General features: G+C 42.8%; 2 protein-coding genes across 3 annotated transcripts; one reads left to right on the plus strand and one right to left on the minus strand.

Annotated features, from left to right (window-relative positions):
* Positions 1 to 3,925: 3,925 nt before the first annotated feature.
* LOC127695097 (protein FAM24A) lies at positions 3,926 to 5,034 on the minus strand. Its single transcript, XM_052196997.1, has 2 exons — positions 4,919 to 5,034; positions 3,926 to 4,106 (listed from the first exon to the last, which is right to left on the minus strand). Exons 1-2 carry the CDS (start codon positions 5,032 to 5,034, stop codon positions 3,926 to 3,928), a joined length of 297 nt encoding a protein of 98 aa, XP_052052957.1.
* Positions 4,329 to 15,029, plus strand: LOC127695086 (protein FAM24A-like). 2 transcript variants are annotated; one of them, XM_052196976.1, is made up of 3 exons: positions 4,329 to 5,186; positions 13,662 to 13,797; positions 14,634 to 15,029. In XM_052196976.1, the coding sequence occupies exons 2-3, from the start codon at positions 13,664 to 13,666 to the stop codon at positions 14,854 to 14,856; spliced, it is 357 nt and encodes a 118-aa protein (XP_052052936.1). In that variant the 5' UTR covers positions 4,329 to 5,186; positions 13,662 to 13,663; the 3' UTR covers positions 14,857 to 15,029. The 2 variants fall into 2 exon arrangements, with proteins under 2 accessions (XP_052052936.1, XP_052052946.1); XM_052196986.1 differs by lacking the exon at positions 4,329 to 5,186 and having other exon boundaries at positions 12,954 to 13,797.
* The last annotated feature ends 2,561 nt before the right edge of the window (positions 15,030 to 17,590 follow it).

Raw genomic sequence — 17,590 nt, forward strand, 5'->3', positions numbered from 1 at the left:
TAAAAACTAGATTGGCTATCTCAGCTACTTCAGATGGAACTAAAACAGAACTCACTTATTTTTGTCAACTTCGACCTCATCTGGAATTAGCTAAAACCCAAGCATGTGGATACACTGTGAGGATTTTTTTTTTCCCTTAATTAAATCCTCTAAAAAGGGAAAACCCACTTTTAATTTGAATCTTTCGAGGCGAGAGGCTCCACCTCTAACCTGGGCACCCCTTCTGGTGGCAGCCTATATGAAGGACACTTGTTCTTGCCCCCAATGGCAAATCCTTTCCGTCACTGGCATTAGAGCCTACTTCTGAAGACCAGCTGAATCATTTAGCCTTGGGAACTGAACTACTACTGGATTCTTGGACCTTCCATTGATAGACAGTCATTGTTGGATTAGCTGGACCACAGCCTGTAAGCTATTCTAATAAGTCATATATATATACACATATATATGTGTATGTATATATATATATAAAATTTTATATGATGGTCAGGAACTTGGGAAGACTGGAAATTTTGTAAGACATCTGGGGAAGAAGTATGTGGATAGATCTATCCAAATGGATGAAGGATACATGATACTTATGTCCCATATAAATGCTTATCAAAAGGTGTCTTCAGCAGAGGAGAAGTTCAGTAATAAAATAAGATGACCTGTTCTGTGGACAGTCAGCCTATTTCTGTAATTGCCCAGTGAACACATGAACAGAGTGACCATAGCGGCAGAGATGGAAGTTATGTATGGAGCCTGACAACATAGATTTCTACTCACTGAGGCTAACCTTGGCTACGGCTGCTGATGCCGGGTGTCAGTTCTCTCAAGAGCAGAGACTTAACAACCCCAGATATCCTCATTACCTGGGATAATTAAGCAGCTATCTGATAGCATGTTGACTTCACTGGACAACTTCCTCCTTACTGGAGTAGATACTTATTTTCTGTTTATGCAATTGCCTTTCCTGCATGTAATGCTTCTGCCAAAACCACCATTTCATGGGCAGAATACCTTATCCCCTGTCATGGTATTTGCACAGTATTGCTTCTGACCAAGGAACTCACTTTATAGCCAGAGAAGTATGACAGTGGACCCACAATCATGGAATCCTATGGTCTTACCATGTTCTCCACCATCAGCTGCCCTGACAGAAAGATAGAATGGCCTTTTGAAGACACAGTTCCAGTGCTAATTAGGTAGCAGCAGCCTGTGGTGCTGGGGCTGGGTTTTCTAGAAAGCAGTATATGCTTTAAATCAGTATTCAGTATAAGATAGTTTCTCCCACAGCCAGGATCCATGGATCCAGGAATCAAGGGGTGGAAAAGGCAATAGTCCCATTCACTGTCACCCATAGGGACCCACAAGGAAAAATTTTACCTCCTTTTCCTTTGACCTTATTTTTGCTGGCCTAGAAGTTTTGGTCCCAGATCAGGAGGCATTCCTGCCAGGATCCACAAACATTCCATTGAACTGGAAGCTCAGACTTCCCTCTGGGCTTCTGATACCCTTAAACCAAGGCTAAGAAAGGAATAACAGTGTTAGGAGGCGTGACTGATCCAGATTACCAAGGGGAAATTGGATTCTTCTTCACAATTGAGATAAAAAAAATAAAAAAATAAAAAAGAAGTTTGGAGCAGCAAGAGGTCCTTGAGGGTTTCTCTTGGTTACTACCATGTGTTGTGAAAGTTAATGGGAAACTACAACAATCTAATCCAGGTAGGATGACAAAGGGCACAGACCCTTCAGGAATGAAGGTATGGGTCATTCTGAGAAAAGAGCCAAGACCTGCTAAGGTACTTGCTTGAAGGTGAAGGAAATACAGAATGGGAAGTTGAGGAAGATACTTATAAATACTAGCTAAGACCATGTGATCAGTCGTACAAGCGGCTTATAATTGGCATGAGTGTTTCTGTCATACTTTGTTAAGAATGTGTTTGTTCAAATATTTATTTTCTTTCCTCAATGTGTTTATCATGTAATGTAACACCAATTAAGAGAATATCAGGTTATAATATTTAAGTCTGAGAGACTAAAAGAATATCCCTCAATAGGCGTTGCTACCTGTTCTCAAACTTATATATTTGCAGTTGCACGAGGGATGGTTATATCACGTTACATATAATTATGAACTGGCTAAATATATAAGGCATTTGTGATTGTACACGGGGTACTTATATCAGGTAAGGTATAATTATGACCTGGTTATTGTTTTCATTTGGGGTTTAAAGATGACATAAGAAGATATAATTGTATGTCAAGTTGAGAAGGAGGGGACTTAGGATGACTATTCTTGGTTGTCAACTTGACTACACCTAAAGTTAACTAAAACCCAAGCAGCCAGCTACACTTTTGAGGAATTTTTTCTTTAATCATTTGAAGTGGGCAAGACCCACTTTGAATCTGGGCCACACTCTCTGGTGGCAGCATATATAAAGGACGCTTGCTCGTTGCCTGCTTGCTCTCAGTCTTGCTGGCAAGTCCATTCCTTCACTGCCATTAGAGCTTGCTTCTTTGGGACTCTGGTGTGTACTGAAGACTAGCTGAGACATCCAGCCTCATGGACTGAGCAATTACTGGATTCTTGGACCTTTCGTTGGTAGACAGCGATTGTTCGGTTCTATTCCTTTAGAGAACTTTGGCTAATACAGCCACTCCATTCTTGTTTAGTTTGGTCTGTTAGGGCCTGTGCAGCCCAGAGCAGTGGGCTTCCCCTTAATTCTTAACACCCTGTGATGGTTAATACTGGTTGTCAACAGGGTCTAGAGTCATCTAGGAGACAGCCTTTGGGTGTACCTGTGAGGGAATTACTACACTGGGTTAAGGTGGCATCACCAACCCTACATGTGGGTAGCTGAGGTATGTCCCAGCCTGAATAGAAAGGAGAAAGCAAGCTGGGTACCAGCAGTCCTCTCCCCTGGCTTCCTGGTTAAGGACGCTGTGTCACCACCTGCCTCATGCTCCTGCCACCGTATCATCCCACTGTATCCTAAACCTGTGAAGGCAGAACAAACCATCCTTCCTGCAATTGGTCTCAGCACTGAGAAAAGTAACCAGTTTGGACCTGAATTTAGCAACTTGGTAACAGATTTGTCAGCCTGATCCTGGGAATTAGACTCACCAAACCAAGTGTATTATATCCTGTTATTATACACTTACTGATAAGAATTTTTAATGGCACTACTTTTAATATTTAATAAATGGAACTTAGAAATAATACCTGTTTTCAGTAGTAAAGTTTGAGCTAACTAAATTATGATACATCCATAAAATTCTCATATTGCTGATAAAAATATTTTTTGAAGGCTAAAACATGGCTCAGTAGTTAGAAGGGCTTGTATGAAAAAAATCTGCCTTCAGTTTAAAAAGTAAAGTTTCAAGTACAATACAGTAAAAAGAAAAGAAAAAAGAAAAAGGAAGGAAGAAGGAAAAAAGAAAAGGAAGGAAGAAAGGAAGGAAGAGGGCAGCATGTAACAAATTTAGGCAGAATTTAGCATAGAAAAACTCATCTCACTTAGAGGCATCATTTTTCTCTTTGGGCACAAGAAGTTTCAGTCTTACACCTAACCTTAAAAAATGTTTAGAATTATTTTAGACATTTAGCGAAATGATATCCCATCTTTAAAACTGCTTGCATGCCCTCTTTGCTTACATTGCAACATAGTAATACATTGCAACATAGTAATATTACAGGCTAGTTGCCTCAAATCTCAAAATGAGTAAAAAAATTTAGAATAAAGGACATTCATAACCATTACCATCACCAGTTAAAGGTACAGGAGTATTTTGATTATTGTGTGCTTATATAAAGTACATAAATACCATATTAGATAGTAAATAAGAGTATAAACATTACAGAAATTGACTTGAAAAAATAAAACATTCTACTAAGAAGGAAATACTGATTGTGAAGATTTTTGTGTCCACCATTGCCATGTCAGAGTCCCTCATTTGTGGTACAATAGCAAGGTGGCAGGGTGCCAATATCCTTATAGATGCTACAGTCATCACAGCACTGGAAGGTACGACAAGTATCGGCAACAATGGGCTTGGCCCGGTTGATCTTCTCTTGGGGGTCCTTGCATGGATCAATACAGCTTTCAGCCTCCCTTGCGATTCTTAAGAAAAGACACACAAAACAAGCTTAGAATTTCCCTTCCCAGTGAGCTTCTTACAATTATGAGGGCTCTGTGAGAAAGTCCAGGGCTGGAGCCCATACATGTAGCACCATCCCTGGGCTAAAGCTCTCTGCTCCCTTTCCATCTCTTCCTCTCCTACAATTGCTATGCATGTGAAGCCAGGATACCATTACAAGTAAAGAGTCCATTGTACCCCAGGGGCTGCTACAGGCCCAGGAGATGTGGGGATGATGGAGAAGGCACAGCAGTTGGCTGGGCTCAGCTCTGGCCCCTACAATCTAAGTCCCTAGAGAGGGACACCATGTCTTGTCTGACCTACATCCCTGTCAGCTGTCCTCCACGGACTCTCTTCTCTTTGCCCATGTCACTTTTCCCAAAGTCACTGTTAATGAATGTGGGAACATGTGAGCTTCCCAGTGAGTGGAGAAGAGCTCAGTATGGCCAAGCTCTGTGTGCATAGGAGACAGACAGCTCATTCCCAGGGCATCCTCTGGCTTCTCCAGTCTACAGTGCTGAGGATAGACAGGATGCCCAGCCAAGGGCTCTGATAAGAAGCTGAAGCTTCACTCCTTGCATCTAAGTAACAGAAAAGTGATACTGGCACCCATGCTTTCCAGGCTGAGAGTAGTCACAGCCCCAAACTAGGAGAACTCTCAAACTTCTGTGCCCACCTGCCCTCACTCAAACCTGACAGTGGCTCCTGACTTTCCCCTACAAGTGGCCAACGTTAAGAAGTGACCCTGTTCCAGCAGAGAGCCCCAGTGTTGTCCCCTCTGACTCCCAAGACTCACTTCAGGGCCTTGGATATTTTCAGATAAAGACAGAGGACAACAGTTATCAGCATGATTGCAGCAATCAGCAGAGTGCTTGCGATACCGATCATAACCTTCGTCCTCAAGTCGAACATCCCTCACACCTGGCAAAGAAGACAAGACAGCGCAAGTGGTTTCACTCCCAAAGAGCCACTTAACCACCCCCTCCCCCAACATTCTTCAGTGAGAAAGAAAGGACCCAACATATACTTATGGAACTCTGCAGGAGGGCCCAAGCTGTCCTAAAGTGAGTAAGAGGGTTTATTTGTGGTTGAAAAGGGACTTGGATGTAAAATCCATTTATCAGGCAGTGAGAGGCCCTTGTAGAGCAAGCAAGCCTGCACTGGGACCCCCCCTCCCCCGCCAAACACGCAAGCCTTCTGAAGTTTGTATACAGTGACTCAAGTACATTGGGTTAGACCTTTATGGAATGAAGAGCCAGGGAATGGCTCTTCAAAATGTTATTACCTAAAACTGCTTAGAATGTACAAATCTATTTTGAAAGTGGTGCTTTTATGAGGGGTGAGGGGAACCCGGAAAACAGACAAACTAGGCTTTGCGGTCTCAGTATTTAAAAGATTCTGAATGCTTCCAGCCAACCCCTTGCCGAGGCTGTGACAGAGACTAGCACAGATCATGAACCAGCTTTCAGGAATCTCTTAAGGCTCAGTCTGTCTTCTAGCAGGTGATGTGTCTCCCTATTAAACCTTAATCTCCCCACAGAATCCTCTATTTCTAGAGTAAGCAATATTCTTAGTTGAACATCTGAAGCTGGGGAACAACAAGCCCAGAAAGGACAGAAAACAATCTGATTACAAACATACTTACCAAAGTCATCTGTCCAGCATTACATTAAGGATAATTATTTAAACACACACACACATACACACACACACACCACCACCACCACCACCACTTCAAAATAAAACAACAACAACAAAAAAACAGTTTTTGGAATAGGCTGTTTCAGAAACCTTCAGTTTCTCAAATCTGTGATTTGAGAAAGAAGGATTTAAATAAACATACCTGTTAGGTCAATTAAGATCCAGGCTGATGTGCCTCACTGTTGGAGGTCTGAGGTCTGCCCGGATGCTAGAATGTAGCATCACCAAACCAGCCTGTGTGACATCAGCTCACAGCCCCGCCTCCTCAGAATTCCACATTCCATGTCTAAGCACATTTTTGTTTCAAGACTATAAATACTGTTTTGGGATCACTTAAAGCCTACCATTTGAGAGTCTGCTAATCAAAAACTGGTTAACTTTCAGTTGTTTAAAAGCAATGGCAGATCAAGGTTTTTAAACATCCTTACATTGAAAGCCATTCGTGATTGGCAGTGTTTTAGCTGAACAGTGAAGCATTGTGAAGCTGTTTACTACTAAGATTCAAGCACACATTCAGTGATACTGGCAGAGGCTCATGCTTCACAGTTGAAAAGATATAAAGAAAGTTAGAGAGGAAACCTATTTTAGGCAAATTTGTATTATATGATTTTTTTTCTTGACTTATTTTTTTTCAGGCTCCATTTATTTATTTACTTACTAATTTTAATCTAAGGTGACCTCAGAAGCCCCATACCCCCTACTAGGATACTTACATGTGAGGCTTTGTTCAAATGCAGATTTCTTCCCAGGAACAGAAGTTATGGGAAAGTTCAGTTTCCAGAGGGATCAAGTTAACTGAGCTAAGTTTTGAGTCTGATGTTAACATTTGTCACCTAGACACAAACACCCAATTATACATCTCAGCTGAAAGGAAAAGATATGTGCGATTTAAGAAAATTCTCTCTCTCTCTCTCTCTCTCTCTCTCTCTCACTCATTCTCTCTCATACACACACTGTGTATAATTTAAAAATTATGCATATAACATAAAAAAATCTAAAACCTTATCTGAGACTCAAGACAATCTTTTAACTGTCATCCCTGTAATGTTAAACAATTATAAACCTCTAACATCCAACAGCAAAGAGTATACAGCTTTCCCACTTTCAGACTGGATATCCAAGAGTTCAGAACTCTTCAGCTAGCCCTCCCTTAGCCCAGGAAATATAATGACTCTCTGGGATTCTCACACGTTGCTGGCTCTTGTTGGGTCAAGAGGGTCTCTGTCGCTGGTAAACTGCAGCTCTTCGTTCACCTGTCTGTGTGGGTTAGGGAGTGTCTGGCTGTCCTGGCTTTAGTTCTATAGCTGTCTTCTGTAGTATGGCTGATTTTCTGTTCATTCAGTTTCTTGTTGTGAGCATGGGATGACCCAAGCTCTTCACACAATTGGAACAAATGGAAAGCAAGCCCTGGATTCATTTCTACCTGCCTCGGGGTACCCACAGTTGCCCCACTTCCAGGTCACGCATTCTTGATTCTGCCTGCTCACATTCACTATTAAGTTCTGTTTAATGTTCTTTATTATAGTTTCCAATGCCATAATTTCTACCTGACTCTTCATTATAGTTTTTAAATAAATGTTCTTTATGATAACATATTTTCTCTTAGTTCTTTAGACGTGGCTTTCTTTGAACATAATTTTAAAATGGCCAAATTAAATCTTTGTCAAAGTAGGGCCAAAGTCTTACTTGGCCTTTTCGAATAGCAAATAGCCTTTTCAACTTGATTGTTCTATTTTTTTTTTTTTTGTAGACCCTACTTCTCAATGATTTATAGTCATTTTTGAAAACTAGATTATTTGTTTGTTTGTTTGATTGGTTTGGTTTTCCAAGACAAGATTTCTCTGTGTAGCCCTGGCTATCCTGGAATTCACTTTGGAACTCACTCTGTAGACTAGTTTGAGGCTGATTTAAAACTGCCTCTGTCTCTTGAGTACTGGGATTAAAAGCATGTGCCACTACCTTCCAGCCTGAAAACCAGATATTTTAAATGATACAACATGGCATCTTTGAAAATCAGAGTCTTCTGTCTCCCCAGGACTGCTGTTGTGCCTGTTGAGGAGTTATGCAGTTTCTTTAGTGACTTTCCTTAGCTGATCTCTATCTGTGTCCTTTGTCAGATGTGCCCACTGATTTGCCCAGAGGTGGTTAATAGTTAGACAAAGATTTCTTTAAATTCCTGGACAAGAACAATAAAATCCCCCAGTCGTTGCTGAAGGGTTCAGTGTACTCCTGGGCCATGCCTGCAGCACTGAGCCAGCCAGCTGAGATCCATGTCTCAGCCCCCTCTTCCTTGGGAAGAGCCTCCAGCAACCGCCAGATGTAGTAGCTTAGGGCTAGCTTATACTTTTCTAGGTGTGCTTATAATCCTTCTTAGGCACACAACTTTATACATGTGCATGGTCTTTAGACTCCCAGGAATATGTCAGAGCTATCCAAAATCCATATCATTTGGGAATCAAGGTGTCAGATTCAAAGGGAACTCCTTTTCCCCAAATTTCAAAAGGCAGAAGGGACAAATGACTATCTGTAGTGCCTACTAGCACACCAAAGCACATGCTGGCCTCAGGGACCCCTCATTGTCACAAGTGCCTGTGACACTTCATTTCGAAGTTCATGCTAGCATCCTAGTTCTTCTCACCCCTTCCCCTCCCCTCCCCTCAACTCCCCCAGCACATGGGCTCTCCTCCTCCCAGATCCTCCCCCTCCTCCTTATAACCTTGCTATTTCATCTACACTCACCCTGCCTTCTGCCCTGTCTTCCTCTTTCTGCCCTCCCCTGCCCTCCCTCTGTGTCCCCCTTTCTCTTTCTCTTTGCTCTGTTTCTCTTATGACCAGGTCTAGTGAACTCTGCCAGGTGTCTCTGCTTGTTTCCCCTCTCACCTACAATAAAAACCTCCCCCTTATCACACCACAGAGCACTTGTGTCATCAGTTTACACACTAGGGATAATGGCTGCTCAGCTTTCCCTTCAGTCTTATTTTTGTCAGCAAGCCAGAGTCATCTGAGAAGAGGGAACATCCTGTTGAGACGATGCCTCCATCAAATTAGCCTGTAGGCAGGATTGTGGGGGGGGGGGCATATTCTTGATTGATGATTGATATGGGAGGTTCCATCCCACTGTGGACTGTGCCCCCTCTGGGCAGGTGGTCTCGAGTTTTATAAAAAGCAAGCTGAGTGAGCGGTGGGGAACAAGCCAGTAAGCAGTGTTCTTCCATGGCCTCTGCTTTGGTTCCTGCCTCCATGTTTGGTCCTGCCTTGAGTTCCTTCCTTAGTATCCCTTGATGATGGGTTATAACATGTAAGCTAAGTAAATACTCTTCTCTCTTAAGTTGCTTTTAGCTGGTGTTTTATCACAGCAAAAGAAAACAAAACTAGGACAAGTAGCCCAGGTTTTTGTTTCTCTCTGGTTCACACTACCAGGCATGGATTTTCTCTTGTGGAGTGGACCTCAACTCCAATCAAAAAAGCAGTTGTTACCTCTCTCCCCATAATGGCCATGCCACTCTGTGCTAGTGGACACATGGTGCCTGTCAGGTTAGTATTATAGTACTCAGGATTCATTGATCTCTTTTCTACCCCCAGAGGCCTACAAAGCACCTTCAGGCTCTTGCAAGCGAGCCAGCTGGAAAAAAAAAAAGTTTCCTGTCAGTTCCAACTTGGTTTCTCTATGTTCTGAAAACAAAGCCTGTGGTATCTTTGATCTTACCATCCAGTTAGGGTACCCAGCTAACAGTATATCTTTTTGAATATCCCATGCATGGCACTGAGATTTTTCATTTAATGAGCTATGTTTTCTGGGAGTATCATTATCTACCCATGCTGCATATGTTTCAACTTTTTATTTTCTTAAAATCTTACACATTTAATATTTTAGATTTATTTATCATGTGTTAGTGTTTAGCCTGCATACATGTATGTATTCCTGATGTCCAGGGAGTTTAGAAGAGGGCATAGGCTCCCCTGGAACTGGAGTTATAGATGGTTGTGAGCTGCTATGTGGGTGCTGAGAGTAGAGCCTGGGTCCTCTGCAAAAGCTAAAGCAACAAGTGCTCTTAACTCTCTAGTCCCGTGTACTGGCTGGTTTTGTGTGTCAACTTGACACAGGCCGGAGTTATCACAGAGAAAGGAGCTTCAGTTGGGGAAGTGCCTCCATGAGATCCAGCTGTGGGGCATTTTCTCAATTAGTGATCAAGGAGAGAGGACCCATTGTGGGTGGTGTCACCCCAGGGCTGGTAGTCTTGGGTTCTATAAGAAAGCAAGCTGAGCAGGCCAGGGGAAACAAACCAGTAAGCAGCACCCCTCCATTGCCTCTGCATCAGCAAACCAGTAAGCTGCACCTCTCCATGGCCTGCTTCCCGATCTGCTTGAGTTCTAGTCCTGACTTCCATTGGTGATGAACAGCAAGGAAGTGTAAGCTGAATAAACACTTTCCTCCCCAACTTGCTTCTTGGTCATGATGTTTGTGCAGGAATAGAAGCCCTGACTGAGACCCCCCCCCCCAAATTACACTTTTAAATTTACCCATATAGTGGGTCTTCATAAGAACGTTGATGCAGCTTTAGTTTTCAATATTCCCCGCCTCCTCTCCTCTCCCTCATTCACCTGCCGTCATCCCTGCCTTTAACCCTCAGCATCCTTCCCCCTGTTTTACTATCACATATTCTACCATTGCCTCCCTCCATTACGCTGCTTCTCTCCTCTCTCCTGGACTCTTTCTGGTGGTGTGAACATACATATTTGAAGTTAAACACACAGATCTAAATATTTTAAGCTAGGATCTAGATATTAGAGAGAAATGCAGTTTATCTTTCTGGGCCTAGGTTATATCACCAGTATAATGTTTTCCAGTTTCGCCTGCTCTCTTGCACATTCTATAATTTTTCTTTGCAACTGAGTACTATATTGCATGTGTACTGTATTTTCATTCTTCTGTCATCAGCAGATGAGCTAAACTTATCCCATTTACTAGCTCTTGTGGAGTTTCTTATGCCTGGAAAGGTTGACATAGTCATTGCTATTCTTGGCCTCCCTTAGGTTTTCCCAAAGCCACGAGGAATAACCTGTCACACTGGGCTTTCTGGGTTGGAATACCTTGAGGAAATAGAGAAATATGATTAAAGCAGATGTCTTATAGGTGTCAGCATTTTGGGATCTTTTCATCTTAACCATAAAGTATGATATGACCCCAATGGGTTTATGATTGACTTCTCTTATATGACCCCATATTTGTGTAGCTAAAATACAGAGTTCAGCCAGTCTTCTATTAATGGCTTTTTAGTGAAATGAATATTCTAAGACATTGGCTTCTACACCTTGTCTCTCTCTTTTCTTTTTTCTTTCTTTTTTCTTTTCTTTCTTTCTTTTTTTTTTTTTTTTAGTATAAAATAGAGTTTATTCAGGGCATGGGGAGGAGGGTTAAGAGGGTAGTAGAGGCAGAGAAAGGCAGAGAGAAGGAGAGAGCAGAGAAGTAGAGGCTGGCCATGACCATGTGGAGAGAGGGGGGAAGGGGAGGGGGAGAGAAGATCCCAAGAGGGCAGAGAGAAGTGCGCAGGAACCGGGAGTAATAACACATCTCTTTCCTTAAACCCCAATTCTACTTTTGATTGACAGTCAAATTCTAAGTTTCTTTTGGAGAAATAGAGTCTGAAAAGGAAAATTGGGTGTTACTTATGTTCAGACATGTTTGGGCAAGTTGTGATGAGGTTTAGTTGAGCACGGAATGGAATTTAGAACTCTGTGAAAGAAAGCTGGTATCTAGAGAGCTGAAGTCACACAGCATGTGCCCCAGACTAGGGGAGATGCAAGAGCTAACAATGGCTGTCCATTCCAGCAGGCTGTCCTTCTGAAAGTAAGCTCTTCAAACTTAGACCTCGATAATTACCATTTTCTTTCTATCTTAAGTAACATTTTTAATTCTTTAAAAATTTCATATTGTCACATATGACTACAATGTATCTTGAGCATATCTACCACTCTGCCTTTCATCTCTCATACCCAGAAAGCCTTCTGACATCTTTCCTACTCTCAGTTCATCTTCTTTTATTTTTTTAAAACCTACGGAGTCTGATAAGTACTGCCTATGTGCACATAGGTGTGGAACCGTCCACCTTGACATGGGCTAGATCATAGTGGCCTTATCTCAAAGAAAATGGAGTCTTCTTTTCCCAGAAACCCCAATAGCTGCTATCTGGGTGTGGGGCTTCAGGAGGCCCTACCCTGTATATGCTGAAATTTTAACTGGCTTAATCTTTTGTAGGTTATCACAGCTGCTATGAAACCATGGCCACAAGGCACCATTACACAGCGTTCTTCATGCCTTCTCTTCTGGCTCTTATATTCTTTCTGCTCCCTTTCCACAATGTTTCCTGAGCCTTACTTAGTGTTAGAGGATCTAAAGTTGATAGTATATGTCCCATCTATACCTTAGCACTCATGGTCATTTATTCTTAGCACTCTAACCAGTTATGAACCTACTCTGGCTAAAGTGGTGGTCAGCATTGGCCTATGGGTATAAATATAAATATGAAAAGGTAGTTTGACTTGACCATTTAGCAAAATAAGAACATGGGTTCCCTCCTAAAGCTTAGACCTCCTCAGCCAAGGTTTTTGACCAGGATTATATTACCAGACATGGATTCCCTCTTGTGGTGCAGGCCTCAAATCCAGTCAGGAAGTAATTGGTTATCCCCACCCCATGCACCAAACATTAATGCCTCTATTGCCTCACACACAATAATGGGGTCATACTGCCTGTCAGCTTACAGGGTTCAGCATTGCGTATGACCTCTGATCTCTCTCTCTCTCTCTCTCTCTCTCTCTCTCTCTCTCTCTCTCTCTCCTCTCTCTCTCTCCACTATGAGTCTATACAACATATTCTGGCCTTATGAAAGCTAGTCATCAGGATAAAGTTTCCTGATCCTTTGAGATTGATTTCTCTGTCGTGCAACCAAAGTCTGGTGTCTTCAGCAAGAAGGTCTTATAATCTAATTATGAGTGACAACAAAGAATATTACAATACCTCAGGTTTTGGGGTGTTTCTGGGTCCTCCCTGACTAGTGTCCTCTAGGGAGTTAACCCATGTTTGGCTTAAGTTTATTGTGTTCATCTAATTGTTGTTGAATTGTATTTTTAAGTGTTGACTTTCACCCAGCAATGATTCTGAAAGCAGCAAGTGGGTTTTCATGGCCAGAACATCTTCCCCCCTACCCCCTGGATTGATTTTCCTCTGAGAGAGTCAGAGTTAAGTTTAAAGAAATCGATTATTCCAAATAAGAAATGTTGAAGATTCAGTTGTTAAAAGGAAAAATGACAGCTTTCAATACTTGAGTTCACCCACACCCCCCACTGCCCATAGCACGCTGCATTTACAAAATGGGTTTTCAGGTTCTTAGACTGTTGGAGTTTTGTCTTAGAAGTGGTCATTCTTAAACAAGTCCTCTGAAGCTCACACTCAGGGTACAGGTAGTTGTGACTCTGAATGTGAGCATAACTCAGGAGGCCCAGGCATGTGTGCAGGAATCAACCACTAGTTCCAGGGGAGGCCCACTTATTATTGAGTGTCTGTTAATTTCTGCATGTTTGTCCCTCCACTGCCTATCCTATCTTCAGAATGTCCTTTAGCTGTCATGCCTCTGGATTTTACATCTTAATCCCCTTTTACATGGAAAATTTCCCTTCTAACCTACCTTGGGCCAGATAAGACCTCTCTAGAAAAAGTCTATAGGTAAGCGTTTGTGTTTGAGGTTCATTTGCCCCTTACTGAAGGAAATGTGTGGAGTCTGCTATGGGTGTGTAGGTGGGACATCACATTCACTGCTTGTCTGTACTTTTCTGTCCAGATATGTTTGATTTTTTTGACCTCCGAACAGTAATCATGATCGCCATTGGTTGCGGGATCCTGGCAGCCATGTTTCTACTGATAGGAGTTGTGCTCTGTCTCTACTCCAAAATATCCAAGGCTCTGTATTCACCTGGGTAAGAATGAACAATTCCCCCTCTAATGGGGCACTGGGGCCCTCTGCTGGAGCTGGGTAACCTCTTGCTGAAGCAGCCACGTAGTATAGGGGAAAGTCAGGAGCCACTGTCAGGTTTGAGAGTGAGGGCAGGTGGGCACAGAAGTTTGAGAGTTCTCCTAGTTTGGGGCTGTGAGACCCTATGTTGACTGCTCTCAGCCTGGGCAGCATGGGCATCAGCATCACTTTTCTGTTACTTAGATGCAGGGAGTGAACCTTCAGCTTCTTATCAGGGCCCTGGCTGGGTATCCTGTCTATCCTCAGAACTGTAGACTGGAGAAGCCAGAGGATGCCCTGGGAATGAGCTGTCTGTCTCCTATGCACACAGAGCTTGGCCATACTGAGCTCTTCTCCACTCACTGGGAAGCTCACATGTTCCCACATTCATTAACAGTGACTTTGGGAAAAGTGACATGGGTAAAGAGAAGAGAGTCCGTGGAGGACAGCTGACAGGGATGTAGGTCAGACAAGACATGGTGTCCCTCTCTAGGGACTTAGATTGTAGGGGCCAGAGCTGAGCCCAGCCAACTGCTGTGCCTTCTCCATCATCCCCACATCTCCTGGGCCTGTAGCAGCCCCTGGGGGACAATTCACTCTTTACTTGTAATGGTATCCTGGCTTCACATGCATAGCAATTGTAGGAGAGGAAGAGATGGGAAGGGAGCAGAGAGCTTTAGCCCAGGGATGGTGCTACATGTATGGGCTCCAGCCCTGGACTTTCTCACAGAACCCTCATAATTGTAAGAAGCTCACTGGGAAGGGAAATTCTAAGCTTGTTTTGTGTGTTTTTTTCTTCAGAATCGCGGAGACAAATGATGAATGCTATATTGATCCATGCAAGGACCCCCAGGAGAGGGTCATCCCGGCCAACAGTGCCACTGCTGAGGCTTGCCACCCCTGCCAGGCCAACACGATTGCTGTGGAGAGTTGCCATCCCCTCCAGTGTTGCAATACGTGTGGTGTCTATGAAGATGTTAACTCTGTGTCACCTTGCCTTTGTAACACCAGGGAAGGACTCTGACATGGCACTGGCAGACAAAAGGAAATCTTCATGATCAGTATTTCAATTTCTTAGTAGAATATTTTCTTACTCAAGCCAATTTCTGTAACATTTATGTTGTTGTGTACTATCTAACATGCTATTAATGTACCTTTGTATAAATGTACAATAATGAAAACAATCTCTGCCTGTAATATGTTTCTTAGTTTTATTTCTTATACCACTATATGTGTTGCCGCTGAGGACCAGCCTCAGGCATTTTGGAGTTCTGGAGAATGGGAAGATTGGATCAGCACAAAAATCAGTCTCAGTCACAAACTCAGGTGCAAGCTCACAGGTCACCATTGCTGTTCTGAAACTGTGTTCAGAGACTCAGAGATAGCTTGTTCTCTCTCTCTCTCTCTCTCTCTCTCTCTCTCTCTCTCTCTCTCTCTCTTCCTTGTTATACAATAATACATAATCAAAAGCCTTTTCATTATTTTCCTCAAGCCCATTATTTTTCCTGAAAAACCTCATGTGTCTATGTCACCAGAAAGCACAATGCACATACAAAGTCACAGTTCAGTTTCCGCTAAAGCAAGTTATATATTAACTTTTAGCTCTCAGAAAAGCCTTCCAATCAATCACAAGTCACCTGGCATGAACTTACAGTTAGAGCATTATCCTGAGAACAGAAAGGTGCTAACAGGTCAGGGTAATTAATGTTAATGTTTTTAACTTGTCTAAATTTGTAGAATCTCTTTATTAAGCTCATCCAAATATCTATTTGTGCAATGCTTTTCAAACTCTTTCCCATATGCAATATTAATTCCTCTTGCAGCTTCCCCCAGGGCTCCTTCACAAGCCTGACTTCTATCTCTTGGAACTTGTACCCCAGTTTCCTAGGCAGATAATGCCAGGGGGGTGGGGTTCAAATCAGCATGCTCCAGTCTTTCCAGGAAGGTCAATTTACTAATCCAACTCTTCTACCCAACTTCTTATCTTTTTTATTATATATATCTATATATCTTCCTATCTTCCCCAATAATATTTCTGAATCAAACTCTCTGTTATTAGAGATCTTCCCTGGTAGGGGCTCTCACCTTTGCTCACTAATCCAGAGACCCAGCTATTTCTTCCTCTATCTCATTTGTCCCTTGTATTTTTTAATGAACATTCCTGTCCTTAGTGACCCAGGCCCACTGATCCTTTTCCTTGGGGATCTTCAATTTTCTTAACCACTCAAACTTCAGGTTTCTCAAAAACATTTCCTGCTTCAGATGTTTCCTGGTAGAACTGAATCATCCATGAAGGTCTGATAGAATTCTGCACTGAAGCCATCTGGTCCTGTGCTTTTTTTTGGTTGGGAGACTTTCTATGACCCTTTTTATTTCTTCAGGTGTTATGGGACTGTTTAGATGATCTATTTGATCCTGATTTAGTTTTGGTGTCTGATATGTGTCTAGGAAACTGTCCATTTCCTCCAGATTCTCCAGAGTTGGCTAAGATTTCTCAGAGAACAATTAAGGCCATCAGTCTCCACATCCAGAACCCCTTGTTCTGTTATGCCTGGCGTGGCTGCTTGAATGGCTGGGGCCAGAGCAGTTTTTTGCTGTGGACATCAAAGCCATTTCCTTCTCTAGTCATGGCCTCGATCCCTTTCTCAGATTTTTTTTTTTTTAAATCAAAGTTGTATTTGAGGGCAAATATGGTATAGAAAAAGCAAGACAGGCAAACATACAAAAAAAGAACACCACCATCTGTATGCTAGAAAGTCAGAGATGCACTATTCATGTTGCTGGTGCTCCCACAGCCAAAACTATGTCATGCAGCCACATTTGCAACCACATCACACCTGACATATTACCTACTATGAGATTTGGGCAAGCAAGCATGTAATATGTTTTTAGTAAAAGTAGGAAAAAGTATACAATATAAGTGCCCTGCACTCTTCTAGCTCAGGATGGAAAAGGTGAGTGGATTTCAGGGCACTTCTAACTGTAGCAGCAGGTAGGTGTGGGAAGATGGAGTAATGGCCATGATTCTTCTGAGAGCTTGTTCCTCCTCAGTCCAGCTTGCCCCTCGCTGGCAGAGAGTGGGTGCATCCTGGTGGTGTATCTCTCAGTTTACACTGGCAGACATTTAATGATTGGGTGGGCCTTGGTGCCTTCTAAAGAAAGGGAATATGGAACATAAGGACCTGTACCTGTAGTCCCACCTGGGAGGGGAGGATCCCGAGCTCAAGGTCATTATCAACTACACAGTGACTTTCAGTCAGTCTGGGGTTACATTAACTACTTTGGAAAGAGAAAGAGAGAGGGAGGGAGAGAATATGTGCTAGCAGACTCCCCCACTGCCGACCAGTCCGATTGCACATCTGGTCAGAGGCAGATCACTTTTATACTGGCCAGTGCTGATTCAGCAGACAAAGTCAACTCTACCAAAAACATGTAACCCAATACACAAAGCCCAGGTTCCCTTTGTCACTATACCTCTTCTTTCTCTTTGTACTGAGGTCTCTGTAGCCCCTGCATAGGACTGATGTCTTTCCCTTAATGGCCATGAGTTTCCTCTCCTTAGCTAGACCTGTGAAAACCACAGATACAGTTAACATAAAGAGCTGTTATCCAGTGTTGGGCTGCTGCCTACTAAAATGTTGGGGGGTTACAGCTGGGGACCCTATTGTTCTTGTGTGCCTACTCTCATACGCTGAGCACTCCAGTCCCCCTCCATACTGGGCTCCCAGGGGCACTGCCTCAGGATTGTCAAGGTAAAA

The sequence above is a fragment of the Apodemus sylvaticus genome, chromosome 1 (assembly GCF_947179515.1).
Source record: "Apodemus sylvaticus chromosome 1, mApoSyl1.1, whole genome shotgun sequence".
Taxonomy (NCBI): domain Eukaryota; kingdom Metazoa; phylum Chordata; class Mammalia; order Rodentia; family Muridae; genus Apodemus; species Apodemus sylvaticus.

Coding starts and splice junctions, on each gene's coding strand:
- LOC127695097 (XM_052196997.1), bottom strand. CDS start 5,034: ATGTTCGACTTGAGGACGAAGGTTATGATCGGTATCGCAAGCACTCTG. Junction 4,107..4,918: donor AAAATATCCAAGGCCCTGAA/GTGAGTCTTGGG, acceptor TCTTTTCTTAAG/AATCGCAAGGGAGGCTGAAA.
- LOC127695086 (XM_052196976.1), top strand. CDS start 13,664: ATGTTTGATTTTTTTGACCTCCGAACAGTAATCATGATCGCCATTGGT. Junction 13,798..14,633: donor AAGGCTCTGTATTCACCTGG/GTAAGAATGAAC, acceptor TTTTTTCTTCAG/AATCGCGGAGACAAATGATG.